The 20,623-nt window shown below is 36.1% G+C and overlaps 3 protein-coding genes across 5 annotated transcripts in view; all 3 read right to left on the bottom strand.

Moving 5' to 3' along the window:
- Positions 1–10,641, bottom strand: part of LOC105199133 (fibrillin-2) — a 50,437-nt gene extending 39,796 nt beyond the window's left edge. For 2 of the 3 annotated variants that reach the window (XM_039446374.1, XM_039446376.1), the window contains exons 1-2: positions 10,329–10,641; positions 9,676–9,905 (exon numbers count right to left, since the gene is read on the bottom strand). In XM_039446374.1, coding sequence (XP_039302308.1) covers positions 9,676–9,721 — 46 coding nt within the window. In that variant the 5' untranslated portion in view covers positions 9,722–9,905; positions 10,329–10,641. Of the gene's footprint in view, positions 1–9,675 lie in introns of all 3 variants that reach the window. The other variant, XM_039446375.1, reaches the window with a different exon arrangement.
- A 3,001-nt stretch (positions 10,642–13,642) lies between these two features.
- Positions 13,643–18,239, bottom strand: LOC105199012 (polyubiquitin-A). The gene is made up of 2 exons (XM_039446378.1): positions 18,092–18,239; positions 13,643–16,329 (listed from the first exon to the last, which is right to left on the bottom strand). The coding sequence occupies exon 2, from the start codon at positions 16,321–16,323 to the stop codon at positions 13,807–13,809; it is 2,517 nt and encodes an 838-aa protein (XP_039302312.1). The 5' UTR covers positions 16,324–16,329; positions 18,092–18,239; the 3' UTR covers positions 13,643–13,806.
- Positions 17,721–20,525, bottom strand: LOC120356901. Its single transcript, XM_039445768.1, has 3 exons — positions 19,961–20,525; positions 18,092–18,296; positions 17,721–17,826 (listed from the first exon to the last, which is right to left on the bottom strand). The coding sequence occupies exons 1-3, from the start codon at positions 20,010–20,012 to the stop codon at positions 17,721–17,723; spliced, it is 363 nt and encodes a 120-aa protein (XP_039301702.1). The 5' UTR covers positions 20,013–20,525.
- Between the last annotated feature and the right edge of the window lie 98 nt (positions 20,526–20,623).

The raw sequence follows: 20,623 nt of genomic DNA, 5'->3' as shown, positions 1-20,623 counted from the left end.
TTCTTCCACAGATTATGCAGTGTATCATATTTTTATAAATCACATTCAAAGTAATAAATGTTTCACTTGAATGTTGATCTGTTCAATAACACTTTGATGAATACAATTGTTCAGTTTGAATAAAAAATATTAACAAAGTCATTCAATAAAATGAAAATGTGTGCATTATCTCTTTCTCCTATAATAATAATAATTCACAGATGCGAATTATAGATTGCATTGAAAGTGAGCTCGCGCAATCGATGTCGCGATAAACGCATCGCCAACTTCGTTATACAGCTCTGTTACCAATACAAATACCTTCTATTAGTAATTTCCTCGGCATGCTAAAATTCAGATTTCGATTTTACTTTCGAAGTAGAAAAAAGAAGGGAAAAGAAAATTGTGTAATTTTTCTCCGGCGTACGGAAAAGTTCCCATCAGTACGTCCGATCTTCGCGACGCCCGTCAGCCGCGAGATGGATCTCGCTCGAGGGGGGTGGAGAGAACGATACAGTTCCGCGTATATCATACGAAGAGGAGACTTTTTCCTGAAACGACGACGACGTCTACTCTTCCGCGCCAGAAACTGCTTTTAAGGCGGCACGAAGTTTTCCCCGCTGCGAGACGGGCACTGACACAGTTCTATCGAATTACTTATCGAAGCCGCAGAAGGTTGCTCGCCGACCCACGCCCCGTTCGTCTCACGGTACGACGATCGGCACGTAGCTAGGGGACTGATACTCGCGTATCGGATTCGCGTGCCGCGTTCACCGTTCGCCGCTTATTATAACGGGTATTAGCGACCGCAGGAGCGACGTCTCGCACGCCTCGTTCGGCGCGGCGCGGCGCGTCATGTTTTCGTGCGAGAACGCGTTTAAAACACGTCCGACAGATCGTTCACGGCGATCCTGCAATCTGGACACCTCGATCGGCCTTTCGATCGATTTATATCTTATGCACATCACGGTGCATTATAATAAGCGTCTTCCGACACGCGCCGCTGCGCGAAGACCGCGATTGCTTCTGAAATTATCCGCCGCCGCGAAAAGCGATAAACAACATTCCCCGGGATCATCCGGGATCGAGGGATAAGAGAAGCAAATCCATCGCCACGCAGTGATTACGGACGATCGTGGAGATGCGCGCTTAGCGATATGTTGCCGTTCGAATCCTTGTCCTGAAAGTTTTCAAACAATTTCATCGACATAAAGATTCGAATTGCTCCAAATATTATCGGAAAACGGAAGTTTCAACATTCTTGACAGAGTTTCAAGTGCTTGGAAAATCTTTCTTTCCAAGAGCGTTTGCGCATATCTAAAACGTTCAAGATGCTTGAAAATAAAATTGTTATTTGTGCCTGCATCGTTGAAACGATGAGTGTTTAGAAAAGGAGAGATACATCGACAAAATTGCATCCTCAATTTGTGAATTTCTGTCTTATTTTTATAGTAACCTCTTCTAAGAAAATAAAGTGAGCGCAAAGAGGATTTTCTTAACTTTAGAGGGAATTCTTTTCTGAGACGTACTAGCAGATATTCTTAATTTTGATAAAGATATAAGATGAGATTTGTTTAAAATAGAATTTGCTCTAGAACTGATTTTCCACAAATATGAAAGAATGTAATTTTAAAATATTATTGGGACACTGTTTTTTATGTGGATTATTGTAAAGATTAAAAATTAATTAATAAAGATTATAAATGCTGATTTTCAAATATACATGATGAACATGTTTCAGCCATTTTTTTTATTATCGTCTCCTCCGTTATTTATATATTACGATGATTAAGGTTTGGGATAGAGAGCTATAAAGAGGGAAATTCGTAAAGATGTATAGAGCATATCTCAAAACATTAAGAAAATTATGAGAAAAATACAAATTCTATCGGGATAAAAAATTATTTCAATAAGTAGATAGCTCTAATGATTTTTTAATTAATAATAAAATAATGAACAAATCTGATTTTTTTTATTTAGATACTTAAAATATTCAAGACGATTTACATAACGTTTCGTCGTAATGCAGAAATCAATTCTGTAATATAAGTAAAATTTATTTATTTATTTGTTTACCAAATAACTAAACAGATAATCATTATAAAGTTTTATATAATTCATTTGGAATACTTAAAGCACAAAAAATTGAGTTTTTTCTTAATGTTGTAAAAAATAATTTAATTTTTACTAACAAGCAGAATAAATAAACTATAAAAATACGCTATTAAATAAAAGTATAATGTTGTTCATACAATTTTTATATGCATATAGTTTATTTGAAGTATTAATATTAAACAAATTTCTCCATATTTTGTTTACTTTGCAGGGACTGTACATGTATGTCCGATACATTTTTAAATTAAGAATACAATTTTTTCAGTGATATATCTTCAAAATTTTAAAGACTCAAGAGTTTTCTGATTTCGCTTAATATTAGTTTGAGATTTTTATCATATATTCAAAGAGATTCGCTATTTTATTTCACATCTGCGCACCTGATAAATTGTCTATCAGAAACTAAGTCACTTCTTAGTTAGGGCTCTGGTGAAACGCGCGAGACGAAGTCGGTTACAGCAAGAGGAAGGCTCTCATTACGCTCGGTGTTCGCGGAACACCACAATGAGAGACGGCAAATGAAAATAATCGTTACTCAAGTCCGCGACGCGAAAGACGGATCGAATCTGAATCGGAGTTGTGATTAATATTAAAATCGCCCGGAATCGTCGGCGATTTAAAAAAAATCCATGCGCGATTGTGACTTTGAATTGATTTAACTCCACGGCTAATTTCAATTTTCGACACGCTATACAAATGCACGCGGACTGCGAAGTGTAATCAATGTCATCGATGTTATTTACAACAATATTATCCCTTTTTTTTCACATTTATGACAATAACAACGCCTTTTATATATATATTAAATTTATGAAGAGACTTCAGAATTCAGGAGAGAGAAAGGGAGGGAGAAGATTAAAACGCATTTCCATGATTTAATTATTGAATTGCATTTCACGTAAATATGGAAAATGTCGAAAAATAAATAACAAATGAAATATTACTGTTGGGATAAAATCGCCACTGGATGCGCGTATTCGCATAAAACTTTATCGAACAACAAACTATTGTTGACGGCAATAAATACTCTCTCGGTATTGTTAAAAACGTTTTATTGCGCGCGACGGATCACAAGCGCGAATCCTCAGAAAATCGCACAACTTTCCTGCGAAATATGGAACTACGCGCGCGTGCTCGCGCACACACACACATACACGCGCGCGCGCGCGCACGCGCACACACACAAAGATGAAACCCGAATTTTACTATATGCGATAAATTTAGCAAATGTCGCGTCGGCACGGAAATTAATTAATACCGTTTCATGTGTGCCACCGTTACAGCCATAAATAACGTAAGGCGTTCAGGCTATTATCATCCACTGGCGGCGCACGGAGGGTAGGTTCGAATTTCTGATATAAATTGGTGACTCTCTCTCTCTCTTGCGAACAATAGTGTGGCCTAAAGCATTTTCGTGTTCGGTATTTGTGTTCGGGCAACAATGTAAAAGGGCTTCGGTGAAAATGAAATACGCGTGTACGTCGGAATACCGAAAGTGCACGCATCCATCCGGGTTGTTGGTGCATGCATATGGAAATGCATCTCGCCGTACTCGCGTATGTACTTGCACATATATATGCATTACCGCATTGAACAAACGTTCAATTGCAAAGTCATAAAATTGCGCACCGATCAGAAATGTAGATTTAATTAGCAAGTACAAGCAAGAATTTAAACGAAACGAAATCGCTTGCAGTTGGGCGCCCTGCGTCAAGATAGCGAGAGTTATTAGCGTGCCACTGTTATCTTGTTCAAAATGTTTGGAAAGAGAAGAATTATACAACCTTTAGTTTTAATGAGTTTAAATAAATAATGTAAATGGTTATCAAAATTTTTCTACCTCTTACCATCTTCTTAATTCAAGGACTGTTATTTTATCAATTAAAAGCAATTAAAAAGATAAAATTTACCCGATTTGTTTAAAATACATAAAAATATTTTAGTAATAATAATTCTTTGATAAAGTAAGGGTTACAGTCCCTGTCAAGTAATTTTTCATATCAAAAATAAAAAATAGATATAATATTAAAATATATAAAATAAAAGTCCAACATAAAGGATTTGTCATTTCGAATTAAAAAAGAATCATATGTTATTTAAAATTAATAATTTTATGCATATCGTTAAAGGAGATATCGAATCTAAAAAAGATAATTATTTTTACATCTGTTTGATATTCGCTATTGAATCTGCTAATTTTAAATTTTATAATTTTAATGTCGTATTTTAATTTTATAAGTTTAAATTATTATTGTTCACTTTGATAGTTTTAATATTACATTAAATAATATATAATTTTAATATTATAATAAATTTCTAAAAGCCTGTTCAATCTTTGTTAATTTTACTTTTTTATATGAGTCTGCGTATATTTAGGGACAATTTTTTAAAATTATCTCTTTTTCATGTTGTATACAGATTAAAAAAAACCTCACGAAACATTTCACCATAATTAGAATAAAAGAAACTTATTTAGTACAAGGGGAAAGAATTTCTCCATTAATTTTCGGCGCATGCTCCACATTTTTCATCTTTGCTTTTTCACGGTTTTTTACAATTTCCACAGAAATGAAGATGAGTTTTCAAGAGGATGGAACATTTTTTCTCATAAAGTCAAAAATTTGACATTAAAATGCGACGTGTATCATCTCAATACGTTATTCCTGGACAAAGTTACGAACCTCTAGGACAGATACACACGTATCTACCGCGAGAACACAAGAGATTAATAAAAGATTTAAAAAAAATTGTTAGAAATCTAATATTTATTTCTAACTATACGTAGATAGATACGACTCTTTTTGCCGCATGTAAATGGCACGAGGCCTCCTCAAGAATTTATGCAGTTGCACCGTGCCGGTGATCGCTCACCGTTTCGCGTCGCCGCGAGGCGGCCGGGTCTAATCGTAGACAAAACGGGAGATCGAATTTCGAGAGGGATACTTACCGACGTACCGCGGACACGCGTGCAATTACCCGCCAGTTCCAGCGTGATTTATCGCCCGTACGTTCTCGCTAGAGCAAACAGTGCGGGCGCGCGCGTGCACGCCCGAGTTACAAAACTCATTAGCATACGTAATGGGCGCGGAATCGTGCGCAAAAATGAACCAGAATCCGGGGGAAAATTCGAATAAAAATCCTGGCTGGATCAATTTGCGGGTATCCGGGTATGCGCAAATTGCTCGTCCCGCGCCGCCCCGCAACCCCTTCCGTGGCTGTCGGAGCGCACCTTTTATTTCCATTCGATCGCGCCACAACCATTCCGAATTGTGTGCGTGTTCCAGTGACTCGTAACCCGATTCTGACGAAAAATAACAGGTTAACGGGCGACGACGCCGACCGACGCCGCGCGCTGCCGAGGCGATCGCGATCGAAAATAAGCATTGGTAATCACGCCAACTTCCACCGTGTCGATAAGGAACGGATGAGAGGAACGGGGGGAAAAGTCGTCGCGAAGTAGATACCTCGTTGCCGATTTCCCTGCAATCGTCGGGCTATATTAGGAATCGATTGAATCTTAAATTATTGATACGTTCGTTCCTGCGCTTCTGCGGAATACTTTGACGATAATTACACTGTCCGACAAATTTAAGCTTTATTTTTAGATCATATTGAGAAAAAAGTTTAGTAATAGTTACCAAATATTGAGTGAAAGAATGCCAATTGCACATTTGGTTAATACACTGACAGAAAACATTTTTTAAATACGAAAAAATACGTGTTCTTAAAACCATTTTTTGATGCAAATATTTGCTTATTTTTTTTTAAGTAAAAATATTTACTTTTAATTAATTAGATATTACTTTAAATATATAATTTTATATTTTTACAGTTTTTTTATATTTAAATAAAATTGAAATATACGAAATACAAGTAAGCTAATATTATCAAACTTAATTAAACTGTTTATGTAGATTTAAAAAATCTGATTATCTTGAATATAAAGGTAATGTAGGAATAAATGTTTTTCAAATTAATTAAAAATTATTTCTTCATTTATTTATATGAACATTTCAATTGAAAAATTTTTAACTTAATTATATAAGTAAATAAGTTATTATTAGGACTCACCGAGTAAATAATTTTTTTTTGTATCAAATAAAATTTTTTTAAGATATTTTTTTTCTCTCAATGTATAACAAAAAATAATTTTGTCTTTTTAACAATTTAACGAGTACAATTAAATTTAGTAATACTAAAATTCGTGTCGGACAATTTTCAACTTGTTTTCGTAATTTTATAAAATCATATAACTGTATCTCTCGAGCCAAGTTTACTCTCCGAGGGTTTAATATATTACGGGAAAAGCATCGTTTTTATCTTAAAGTTTTATTGCGTTTTTTTTTTTTTTATAGAAAAGATTACTAAAAGGGACACTTACAAAAATGAAACTGTTGCAGAAAGCGTTGAATTTTCAAATGGCACCTCCGTTGTTGCTCGTTTCGCGAACATCCGACAAACTCGACGCTCTTATATTTCTTTCGTCGCGTGTCGCGGGAGGATCTTCCGCCGCCTCTCTGTACCTCTCGGGCCGATAAAGCGAGTGAAGAGGCGCTTAAAGAGAACGGTGGTGGAAAAGCACATGAGTCTTTTGACGTGAGGATGGCGAACGGGTAGTTGGAGCTTGCAAGCCCGCCGCTCGCGGGTCGATGTCGGGCGGGAGAGAAACTGCTATGACAGTAGGGAACAGCGAAGCGGAATTTGGGGAATGGAGTCCGCCCGAAGCAGCCGGTCCGTGGTAGGAACCAATGTACCGTGAGAAAGCGAACCCAGTCGAAACGACAGAAATGCCGATGGTGGTTCCGGTGCGAAACGACGACGGACGCGATGCGGGATGGCTGTGCGGGAAAACGCCGATCGGCACGGTCGACGAGAATCTATAGCGTACGAACGCACTTTCTTTCTCTTTTTTTTCTTTTCTTCCTTTTTTACCCCAATTAGAGTCTCCGCGCTAGCGTTTTCGAATTAATGAAAGAATGATGAAAAGACTCGCGCGGAAAAGTAACGTGCCGGTCTCCAAGCTCGGAAACGGAGGGGTTGCGTCGTAATTGACGGAGGAATGGCGGAATAATTGGCAGTGCCGTAATGACGAAGAACGCGGAAAAGCGATAGTATATAGCGTATCGCGCGGCAATAACCGCGGGTTCTTTGACGAATTAAAAGCTAATTTTCTCTTCGACTGCGAGCGCCGAGGTACCAATTGTTCTCGCTTCGACGAAATGACGATGGAATTAAAGGTCCGCTCGCGTTCTTTTATCTTTCCCGAGAGTTCGCGACCTACGTCGATAGCCCTCCGAAATAACGGATCTAATTCGACTCTGTGTGCGTGTATGTGTGTGTGTGTGTGTGTGTGTGTATACGTGTGCGCGCGCTCGGAAAAGCGGGAAAATTTAATAAATCCTCCGAGTCTTCCATCCAAGCTGGGGTGTGCCGAGGTTCGCGTTTCAGAAGTTAAGTTTCTACGTTCTCCCGCGATCTCTCCTCCACGACTCTCTCGCGCGTCCGCTCCCGACCCTCGTCCGCTAATAGCGACAAGTTACTTCTGACCCGTCAGCGAGAGACCCTTGCGACGCCTCTATATTTAGACGGTGGGTCTCGAACCACCAGAACGGCGAGAAAACACAAAAGAAAGCGCACGAGAGACGCGAGAGCGCGACGCGACGCGACACGAGGAAGGGTCCGAGCGACGACGTCTCGACGGCGATATCTCCGCGTCAGAAAGAAATCGGATTATGTCCTCCGTGGACCTCGCGACTTCTGGCCTGCAGCTGCGTCACGGAGACGATGATCGCAAAAACGCCGTCATACTCAAAGAGCCGGTCCGCTGCTGCATCGTCCGGCGCGCGGCGCTGCGCTTTCTCCTCTCGACGCTCAACAATAATACGGTGACAAAAACTCCTCGATCAGTTTCGGAATCGACTCCCAATGGCAACTACTTTGCAGCTACGTGGCGTTTCTCAGTTCTAATGAAACGTCGATCGTGCGCGAGATGACACAATTTTGTATTTTAAACTTTCGCGTCGACTTTTTAAGCTGCGTTCGAAGAGCACGCTATCGCACCCTAACAGCAAATGATATCGAACGAATATTGTGATATTTTACACATATACGCACGATATCACGATATTGTACGAATGTTCATATAATATTTAAAATATTCTAGAATATTCATACGTTATCTTGTGCTGTTAGGGTAGCGATATTCCGTCTCATTCTATCTTTATCGGTCATTAAACGTAAAATAAGAATAAAATGGTTCAATAGCGCGACAGCACGCTCCGCGAACGCAGCCTTGGACCGCACAAATTCTAATTCAACGAGCTCATTGGAAAAATATTGAAGATGATGAAACTAAGGAAAAAATATCGATACTTTTATTGTAACGGACGTCGAACTGACCGAGGAATTAATGGACGAGGGCCGACGTTGTAGGACGTCGTCGCGGGCTCGTGTGGTTTATATTCGTTTGCTTCGCATACGTGAATCGGCGGCGGTGGCGGCGGTGGTAAGGCCGACGCTGTATATTGTACAGTCAGACAATATGCGGCAAGAAAAAGAACAGAGAGAGCAAATTTATGAACGCGAGTTGAACACGACGCAGAAGCGCATTTAACGATTCATGGAACGTTTTTTTTTTTTTTTCTATTTCTGGAGTTTAATTTCTGCACAGGTCCTTCGCCGGTAAAAGGTTTCAATATGGAACTTTTATATATATTTGCGGACAAAGCCCAACTCACTTTGTACATGCATTTTTTAATTTATATATAATTTTCGCGAATGTTTTCAAGCGGAGCAGCCAAGAGAGCGGGAGAGAGGAATGGTGTGCTAAAGGTACGAATGTTATTTTATTCCGTCTATCAAATTCGCTACTTTTTTAATCGCGGATTCGAGAGTTATCTAAATAGATATTTGTTCCCCTTTTAAATTTCTTCCATTCCCGGCTGTCGACAAAATCGTTCTACATCAAACGCCCGCTTATACATGTACTTGTACATTTGTTTGTACAAGTATTTATTTTGATAGTTCTACTGGTGGCGCTTAATCGGAAATTGGCTTCTCCGCTTTATCGTTTCGGTTAATTGATAACAGTCAAATAACGACGAGCAGCAGCCGCAAAAATTGAGTTTTATGCGAGCCCGAAAATAAAGTCATCTCCAATATCCTGAGTTTCCATTAATGTTCATCGAGAAAAACGTTGCTTTTCATTATTGTTAATACACTTAAAAGCATAGAACGCACCACTTCTTCGACATTGTTGGACGAAAAGATTTATTTTCTCTTTCGAACGCGCGCGGGCGGCGTACACGTGTCTTCTTTCTTCGGGCATGTGAAGCGAAAATAGGAAATCGATCTTTATCGGACATAAAATTCAACATTGACTTTTCTTCGTACGATTACACGCGTTGTAATTGACGCTAGGTTTACTCGACAACCTTTAGACTCGGCCGCGCTTCCTCAGGATATTACGGACATGCAATAACCTTCACGATGCTACGAGCACCGCGCACGATTGGAACTCAGGGTATTAAGGGTTTTCCCATCTCCAGTTAATAGGCATTTCTGACCTATCTCGCAACTTACCCGGCACCGTCGAGAGGAGTATCAAACAAACCGCCAAGCCGCTCATCTTCGCTGATGGATCTGTTGTCTCGCGCAACACCAGCTCGCTTCAATCTCGTATCAACGATCCATCAACCTTCCCGCCGTTTCATACTTTATCAGCTCGAAGTTGGCGCCAGGAAGGGAAAAGAGGCCGGATTCCTTCTTCAGTCCTTTTCCTGTTCTTTTAGACTACTATTTGCCTTGTCTCCCTATTGATTTTGTACGAGCCATTAGATAATGTAGCGGTAAGCCAAAGTAAGTTTGGATAACGATAAAGCGTGGTACGCAGATTTTTCTCCGCCGTCATTTTGACGATATAAATTTGGATGTTTCTTTTTATAGCATCGTAACGGTGAAGCAGAGTTGAATGTCCGCTAACGCGTATCTCCAAAGTCTATTCTTCGAAATAAACAGGAAATGATAGAAATTTAACGTATAAAATTTCAATTTATATGTAAATTTTCAAAAATTATATTAAGTATGTAAATTCTTTTACGAACGTCTGCGTTCTCCTACAAAGATACTTTAACACGTGACAAGAAATTGCAAATGGACAAAGGGAGATACGATAGACTGGAGCTCGACAATCTGTCTGCCGTTTTTACAAAATGACACGGAATGCAATCTCGTACCACTGTTGTGCCCAACGGCGACGGGGGGAAGCTTGTCTCGCGTCGTCGAGGGAAGCGGCAACGCGTTAGAGAGAACCACGAGGAGGATGCTGTGACTGACGCCGCGCCACGCCGGTCACGCCACACGCCACGCACACGGGACCAGTTCGAGGACCGAGTTAGACTGAACGCAAGAGTCCGCGGTTTCTCTCTTCGAGTTCTCTCAGCCCTACCTAAGGTACAAGGCATACTGGCTATGGTACACGGAGTTGCGGCTCGCCCGCCTCCCTGTGGCTAACGTTTTCTTCCATCATTAGCCGTACACATAAATACACGCGCGCGTGCACACGCTCTCGCGTGAAACGGACACTCATCGGTGTGTGTCGCGTGTATTCACCCGAAAGCAAGATGATCGTCAAAGCGAAAATAAAATCATCGGTAGAACGACTGTCAGGGCTGAATTCGTTGACGTTTTATTAGGAGAGGAAATAGGGGAGTGTAATGTTCCATAAAGAGCGTCGTCCTCGGAGCTTCGTAAATCCGGAAAATTGAAATGGAGTCGCCCAACGTGGAGAGGAAATTAGGCGAAATTCCTACTTTTTAGAAAAGATACACTTTCGAAAAACATTAACGGTCCTATTATTTTCGGAATAAAGCTTATTCTAAAAATTATTATGTTATCTAAAAGTATTTTTAACGTATTATATTTTGCGTCATAGTCTAAATCAGGATTTCCCAAACTTGTGTGGAACGACCTATTTTTCTAAATAACCAACATCCGCAACTTCTAACTTTATTACAAAACAAAAAAAAAAACAGGAGAGAGAAAATAAATTGATCATTTATGTATATCACTTTAATCCTCTTATTTTTTCATTTTCCGTTGAATCTTACAAAGCTATTTCTCAAAGCATGAAGCTTTGGATAATGCGCTTATTTTCTATTTTTATTGATAATATTTTTGACGTCGCGTCAAAGCAAATTATTTTCCTGTATAAAGAATTTAAAAATTATTGTTTAGGAATTTGTTCCAAAATTTGATTTCGGTTTTTATCGTAGCTAAAAAAAAAAAAAATGTTACAATCGAAAAATTGGCTCGCAACTCACTTTTCGGGAATCATTGATCTAAATTATTTTACACTATTACAATAGAAATTACTTTGCACTCATTCTTTTATATAGCAATGATTGTACATAAATAATTTGAACAATAACAGTTAATAACAATTAATAGTGCAAAATGGGTATATAAAAATAACTTTTTAATCTTTTAATTGTGTTTGCCAATGCATGATTTTTTGCGAAAGATATAGTTATCGTTGTTATAACAATTTTTTCAAAAGAAATACTGAATAGGATTGGGAGTGATAAAAAAAATGTTATCGGTAATATTACATGGTTTTCGCCGTAGGTGGTTATTGAATTCCGCGATGAAAAAAAATACTTTCGCGTCTCGCTGACGCGCGAAAATTTTAATTCACTACCCATTGCACCCGAACGCTCGCGCAGCAAATAATTGTGGCACGTGTAACAACGGTACCACTAACAATTACTCGACGACCGCTTTTATTTCGTCCGCGGAAATAAGATGAGATCCGATAGCGATAACAATGGACTTTCAGATCTTTCGAATGCAGTATTTATTCTCATTTCCTATTGGAACGGCTTTTTGTGTCACGATATTATTGAGTGATTTTTATGCAATTAAAATCGTCGCCTTTTTATCTATAAAAAATATCTTTTATTATAAAGAAAAAATATGTATATAAAAATTAAATTGGTTTTTTCTATGAAGATTTTGTTATGATACTACTGAATGGTTTTATGTAAGAAATTATCGTCTGTCTATGTGTGTAAAGATAAATTATTTCTTTATCATAATTAAAATTGTATTTATAAACAATAAATTTATAAACAATAAGAGAACATAAACCGATGTATAAAAATATAAAAAATTGATAAATTAATAAAATTCTTTTTAACAATTAATAATTTATATTACAATATTATTGAACTATTATGTGTAACAAAAACTATTTTTTACGAATAAAAATTCTTTTACTATGAATATTTATAAAAATTAAATTTCTTCTGGAATCTGTTTTTATATCATAAAATTATTAAACGAGTTTTATCTAAAAAAAAAATCATCAAACAATATATTCTATTAAAAAATTATATTTTTTAAATTTATAAAATAAAATTCAAATAAATGCAATAAAAATTTGTATTATATTGCAATCTGATTTTTACAATACATTTTATAAAAAATAGATTTAAAAAGAATAATAAATCTTTTCTATAATGTTATTAACGCTTTTTGTTAATAACGCTTTTTCTCTCAGTTTTAAAATTTCAGGCACAAATAAATTTAAAAAGATTATATTCTATATTTTTCAAAAAATTATTTTTTTAATTTTTAAAAAAAGATAGCAACCAGCAAAAGGACTCGTGGCGCCATCAGTTAATAATAAGAAAAAGTTTCCACTCTACAAGTTTGTCATTAGCGGATAATGTATCCTTCGGGTGGTATTCATGCAGTTTGATCTTACATTCAATTTAAAATTATCTTACGTTAGATTTTAGATGAACTAGCTAATGAGTATGTCTAGTACTCTATCAAAGAGGAAAGAGTAATTACAGCTGCAATTTAGTACTCTGTACTTTGTGAATTATAGACCGCCTCTAAAATGTCCATAAAATGTGAATATTAAACTATATAGCTAATATCTATCAAACCCATAATGGCCACAATTTTGTGATTCTCTTCCATGTTATGACCAGGAGAAAGGTTGTGTTGTAAATTTCAAGATCGAAATTTTCTACATAATTTTTTTTTGTTTTTCACGTATTACGTTCTCAGGCTTCTCTGGTTCTATATATAGTATTGTACAAATTTTCTCTCTTAATTATTGCAAAAATCGCAAAATAATACAAGATTTTTCTATTTAGTTCGCTCTATCTACTCACAAATGTTGTATAAATAATTATGAGACATCCTATATAATACTATTCACTGAGCAGCTAGCGATAGAAGAATGTAATTAGTTATCTTTCAATCTTTTTTTTTTTTTTTACTTATTCATTTACAATATATGATCTTTCGTTGAAAATACTAAAAAACATGCAGTTTATACATAGAAAAACTCACTACTAAAAACACACATTACAAATATTAATAGATTAAAAAAATTTTAGATTGAAATTATTGAAACACTTGTTTAATAAGAGCTAATTACATTCTTACTCAAGGAGATCAAAGTTGTAATATCAGTTTATCTTTTTATTTGAGGAAGTTCTATGATAATGGTTGCAAGAAACATGGGACACAAGTATAATATGCAAAATCAATTTTTTTTATTCGTCAAAATATTTTACGCAAAATTTTTCTGTATTCTCAAATGTGTAAGTTAATAAAATTAAAAACTCACATAATAGAATTACAATAAAATTAAACAGTTTAATATACAACGCGATGTGATCACAAAAGGTTTGGAATTTAGACATTTCCGCCTCTAAGTCGAAGTACAAGGTGAAGTGTAGATTCTTTCTGGATATTGTAGTCGGACAAAGTTCGTCCGTCCTCGAGTTGCTTGCCAGCGAAAATCAGTCTTTGTTGATCGGGAGGAATGCCCTCTTTGTCTTGAATTTTTGCTTTTACATTCTCGATCGTGTCCGAAGCCTCGACCTCCAGTGTGATAGTTTTCCCAGTGAGAGTCTTGACAAATATCTGCATACCGCCACGAAGCCTCAAAACCAAATGCAGAGTGGATTCCTTTTGAATGTTATAATCAGACAGTGTGCGACCGTCTTCGAGTTGTTTTCCAGCAAAGATCAATCTCTGTTGATCTGGAGGAATTCCTTCCTTGTCCTGAATTTTGGCTTTGACATTCTCGATCGTGTCTGACGCCTCAACTTCCAATGTGATGGTCTTTCCCGTCAAAGTTTTGACAAAAATCTGCATACCACCTCGCAAACGGAGAACCAAGTGCAAGGTCGATTCCTTCTGAATATTATAATCTGAGAGAGTACGGCCGTCTTCAAGTTGCTTTCCAGCAAAGATCAACCTCTGCTGATCCGGAGGGATTCCTTCTTTGTCCTGAATTTTAGCTTTAACATTCTCGATCGTGTCTGATGCTTCGACTTCCAGAGTGATCGTTTTACCAGTAAGTGTTTTGACAAAAATCTGCATACCACCGCGAAGTCTCAAAACCAAATGCAATGTGGATTCTTTTTGAATATTGTAATCAGACAATGTGCGTCCGTCTTCGAGCTGTTTTCCGGCAAAGATCAATCTCTGTTGATCGGGAGGAATACCTTCTTTGTCTTGAATTTTCGCCTTCACGTTCTCGATTGTGTCTGAAGCCTCGACCTCCAATGTGATGGTCTTTCCTGTTAAAGTTTTGACGAAAATCTGCATACCACCGCGAAGTCTCAAAACTAAATGTAACGTAGATTCCTTCTGAATATTGTAATCAGACAATGTGCGTCCGTCTTCGAGTTGTTTTCCGGCAAAGATCAATCTCTGCTGATCGGGAGGAATACCCTCTTTGTCTTGAATTTTCGCCTTCACGTTCTCGATTGTGTCTGAAGCCTCGACCTCCAATGTGATAGTTTTGCCAGTGAGAGTTTTGACGAAAATCTGCATACCACCGCGAAGTCTCAAAACCAAATGCAATGTGGATTCTTTCTGAATGTTATAATCAGATAATGTGCGACCATCTTCAAGTTGTTTTCCGGCAAAGATCAATCTCTGTTGATCGGGAGGAATACCTTCTTTGTCTTGAATTTTCGCCTTCACGTTCTCGATTGTGTCTGAAGCCTCGACCTCCAATGTGATGGTCTTTCCTGTTAAAGTTTTGACGAAAATTTGCATACCACCGCGAAGTCTCAAAACCAAATGCAATGTGGATTCTTTCTGAATGTTATAATCAGATAATGTGCGACCATCTTCAAGTTGTTTTCCGGCAAAGATCAATCTCTGCTGATCGGGAGGAATACCCTCTTTGTCTTGAATTTTCGCCTTCACGTTCTCGATTGTGTCTGAAGCCTCGACTTCCAATGTGATAGTTTTGCCAGTGAGAGTTTTGACGAAAATCTGCATACCACCGCGAAGTCTCAAAACCAAATGCAATGTAGATTCTTTTTGAATGTTATAATCAGACAGTGTACGACCGTCTTCGAGTTGTTTTCCAGCAAAGATCAATCTCTGCTGATCTGGAGGAATTCCTTCCTTGTCCTGAATTTTGGCTTTGACATTCTCGATCGTGTCTGACGCCTCAACTTCCAATGTGATCGTCTTTCCTGTCAAAGTTTTGACGAAAATCTGCATACCACCACGTAAACGGAGAACCAAATGCAATGTTGATTCTTTCTGAATGTTGTAATCAGATAGAGTTCGGCCATCTTCGAGCTGTTTTCCGGCGAAGATCAACCTCTGCTGATCTGGAGGGATTCCTTCCTTATCCTGAATTTTGGCTTTGACATTCTCGATCGTGTCTGACGCCTCAACTTCCAATGTGATGGTCTTTCCCGTCAAAGTTTTGACAAAAATCTGCATACCACCTCGCAAACGGAGAACCAAGTGCAAGGTCGATTCCTTCTGAATATTATAATCTGAGAGAGTACGGCCGTCTTCAAGTTGCTTTCCAGCAAAGATCAATCTTTGTTGATCCGGAGGGATGCCTTCTTTGTCCTGAATTTTCGCTTTGACGTTCTCGATCGTGTCCGAAGCTTCTACCTCCAAAGTAATTGTCTTTCCCGTCAAGGTTTTAACGAAGATCTGCATTCCGCCGCGCAATCTGAGAACCAAGTGAAGGGTTGATTCCTTCTGGATATTGTAGTCAGACAAGGTGCGTCCGTCTTCAAGCTGCTTTCCAGCGAAGATCAAACGTTGCTGGTCAGGTGGGATGCCTTCCTTGTCCTGAATCTTTGCCTTTACGTTCTCAATAGTGTCGGAAGCCTCGACCTCGAGGGTTATGGTCTTTCCGGTCAACGTCTTTACAAAAATCTGCATGGTGCTCTGTAATACAAAGTTTTACATTATACAAAATTGTCTTTTAATATCATATAAAAAAATATATCAGTAAATCAATTCGGTTTTATTTAGAAAATGATGACACAGAGTTGAAGCATAGGTTCAGACAGATCTAAAAGAAGGTAAACTGTGTTTATCTTTACAGGTAAGAAATCATATAAAAAAAATCATGCTTTATAGGCATTAAATGAAGAAAATTGCCCATTAACAGAAAAATTTCATATTATATGAAAAATTAATGATTAGAGCAAATATGTACATTTGCATGGTTGTCTAACCTACCAATTTATTATGATAGAACAACAAACCAAGTGTTTCACCTTTTTTTCCTGACCTTTTAGTAAACTTAGTAATATTGTTTATTTTGAAATGTAGAACACAAATATGAAAAAAATCATCGTTTCAAGACTGACTGATGCAACACAAACAGACTGTTTACTATCTTAGTGAAATATCTTCTCAGAATTTTTCTTATAATTTTTAATATAATTTTTCAGAGTTTTCCAGAATTTCTATATTATTTTATAACTTTCTCAGATGTTTTATACAAATTGGAACACTTTAGAAATACTCAGAAAATTTACATTTTTTTTAGAATTTTTCATAAATGTTATTTATGAAATCCTAAGATTTTAAAGATTTTTGTTCTATAATTTCTGATGAAATGTTATAAAATCTAAAAAAGTTAAAAGTATTTTTTAGAAATTATAAGATGAGAAATCTCAGATTATTTAAGAATTTACATGTATGAAAAATTCAAAGAGATAAGTATTTCTGAAAAATATTTCAATTTGTAATAAAAATTATAAGAATAAAGAAGTTTTGTTGCAACAAAATAACACCTTAGCCTTGATGCTTGCTAGCATTATGATTTAATTATCAATTAAATTAAATTATCAATTTAATATCTCTTGTTCAATTTACAGCTACATTTCAAGACTGGAATTTTTTTTTTATGCGCAGTTTGACAAACTTGAAAATATGTGTAAAGATTACACAAAAAATATCAGTATTCAACTATGACCAAACAAACCTTTTATTAGTTCTTTGTAATTTTTAAATTACTTTAATTTCAATTATTTACGAAATGAGGACACGGTTAATAAGTTAAAGTATTGAAACAGGTTTAAAAGAAGATAAATCGTTACCTTTATGAATAAGATACCATATAAAAACTCATATTTATAATTAGAAAACGAAGAAAATTAGCAGTTCAATAATGCTGCTTACATGACGCAGTGAAATCAATGGCCGCCATGTTGCTTAACGTTTGTGGTTCGTAGCCGCCATGTCATGGTCGGAGAAAATACGCCATTCTTATTAAAATAAATTGGACTGATCCGGTTTTTCCCTAACTTTTCTACATGCTTTTCGCGTTAATAAAAGACGAACTGACCATTTAGATTAGATGACGAGATATTTAATGGATCAATCCAATACGAAATCCAAAACAATCGATGCAATTTCGCGATCTTATTCCGCCTAGCAACAGACCATGATGCATCATGCAACAGACTTGAAACGACGATCGATGAGCTTATATACATGACACATGCCTGATAATGACTCACGCGAATTCATGACGCAAACATCTTTTATTAAACGTAGCGTATCAAATTCCACGATTATTATTATTTATTATTTATTATCATTATACCTATGCTCCGCAAATAGATAAGTAGATCGGTCAAAAACAAGGATTCAACGAGAACCAAGAATCTATATCGATAAATATAAATGTACGTACCTTTTGTTCGATAGCTGTCTGTAGTTCACGTAAGACGATTCGCTGAGAATACTCGTGATACCACTAACTTTACTCTCGATGTATTGAGCTGTATTGAGCGGAGCTCCCATCGAAGCTGCTTTTATACCAGTCGCATGTGGAAGGGGTTGCGCATGCTCGTTGATTGGCCAAGACACGTCAACGACGTCGCCGATTGGCTCGCCTGCTGTATAGCGTGACGTAAATTCGACGAAACAAAGAACTCTCCAGAACGTTCTACATCGCATGTTTTGTAGCGTATTTATACAGAGTGTCGCAAAGAAATAATTATCTCATATCAAATATATTTTTTTTATCAATTGGAATGGATATACGATTCGAGGATAGATCGCAATTGCACTATTGTACGTCAGAGATAATAGTTCAATTATTAATAAGTCATATTCAATTATTAGTACATAAATTTCACCGAAAATTTAAGAATGTTTGAAGATTTGAAGATCAATTTGTTGTTTTAAAGATTCGAAAAAAAACTTGCGTCTAAGGTACATGACGAAAAATACAAGCAAATTGTCTTGAAGGAAGGAATATTGAATTTGTAGGAAAAAATTTCAAGAGATCAATAACACATGTTTACGAGCTGTTGAAAATGATACATTTGTGATGATTTTTAAAAAATCGAGTTCTAATTGGTAGTTGTTTACAGTTCACGTTTTTATTCTAATCAATTTTCGAAGTCAATTCACAAAGAAAACAAAGCGATTATTTTGGGACACCCTATATACGTGTACATCTGTCCCCATTTATCAGAGACCGAAACCGTTATAAATTTCCTTCTTAGCTTTCGCGAACGAGTCCTAGACCCTACACACAATGAAAGAATATTAGATATCATAAACAGGAATTGAAATTTTAGAATTAGTTTCCTATACTACAGATAAATAATGTTGTGTTTCGTATAACATATTTTATTAATACCTAAGATGCGTTACGTTCAATATTTATTGAAGAAATTAATTCTAAAATTTTAATTCTTTTTCTTATTTAATATTTCTTGATATTGTACGCAGAAACTCACATTTCATCCCTATCGATTCCCCTTCCTTGAATAATGCGTCAAATGCCGTAAATAAGACGTTAATAACGCAAGATGATGTAATTTTCCAAATATAATATAAATCAAGGTTGGCCGTTTACGCGTAAAATATAAATAATCTATATTATGTCTATACATTGTATATATACTATACATTGTATATATCATCTATATAAGCAATAATCAATAGAAGATTCAGAAATTTAATCAAAAATTATGAAAATTTTATTGTATTTTATTTTTAATTTATTTGTATTGTAATAATACTGAAGCGAAATGTATTAACATTTCGTAACTTTAATACTTTTTTCTGTATTATATTATTTTATAATTTACATTGCTTACGTTGTCCACATAAAGATTCGTGCAAACACAGTATAAGTAACACATAAATAATCCATGTAGAATTAATCTTGAAATTTACGGCACAACCCTGATATAAACTAAGTTATTTTTTACAATTAAGCACGATAAATTATTCCTTTGACAATAATAAATAAATAAATAAATAAATACTGTGTGCTCACTGCCAACTAACAAACGGATGACGTTATTTACCGTCATACGGACGTCATTTTGGCTACGTTCTGATACTGCCAGTATTAAAAATCTACAGTTCACGTTATGTATACTATAGTTTTCAGTACTGGCAATGAATTTTGGAACGTAGCCTTTTGAAGACGTCACTTTGACGTCAAAATGAGGGCAAATAACGTCAGCTTGTTACTTGGGTTTTCTATTGAAGAGAGAGTATTTTAGGCTTTTATTTTATAAATCGGACGCGTGTTACTTACGAGGTCGCAAAAACATATCGCATAATTGAATTCGCAGAAACAGTCGAGTCATAGCAACGTCGCAGTTTCAATGACTTGCAAACTGATGCAATATAGGTACTCGCGCACAGAAATAAGGTAGATAATGCGTTAATCTATTGTATGCATTACTTTCGGAAAACTATTTCTTTGTTTTAAAAGCAAAAATCATATGTTGTTAAACAATTTTTCTCTTGTAAATATAAAAAAGATTTGACACGAAAGTGTAATAAAACTGACGTACGTCAGTGCAAGATATAATGTATTCTTAGACCCTTTTTTTCCATTTCTGGATACTGCCATTTGTGTTTATCGTTAGTTTTTTATCACTTTTATAATTTAATTTATAAAATTTATATTAAGTTACATATACTTTTCTAATCAATTTCTAATAAATATTTGTATGTTGATTAAAAAAAATTAATTATAGTCGACAAGATATTTCAAAGAAATGTGCAGGACACAAATGCCCTAGGGTATCTGTTGGTGTTAAACGTGCTTCCGAAAACAATAATTAATAAACCGCATGTTCCTGTTATCGCATCTTTATTTTTAAACTATCTTTAAACTTAGTTTGAAGATAGTTGTGTTAGTTTGAAATTTGTTGAGTTTTTCAGAAATAAAACATTGGACAGGAAAGGGAAC

Source organism: Solenopsis invicta, chromosome 2 (assembly GCF_016802725.1).
Source record: "Solenopsis invicta isolate M01_SB chromosome 2, UNIL_Sinv_3.0, whole genome shotgun sequence".
In the NCBI taxonomy this organism is placed as follows: domain Eukaryota; kingdom Metazoa; phylum Arthropoda; class Insecta; order Hymenoptera; family Formicidae; genus Solenopsis; species Solenopsis invicta.
Note: the sequence above shows the minus strand (reverse complement) of the source record. Positions and strands in the feature narration are given on the sequence as shown.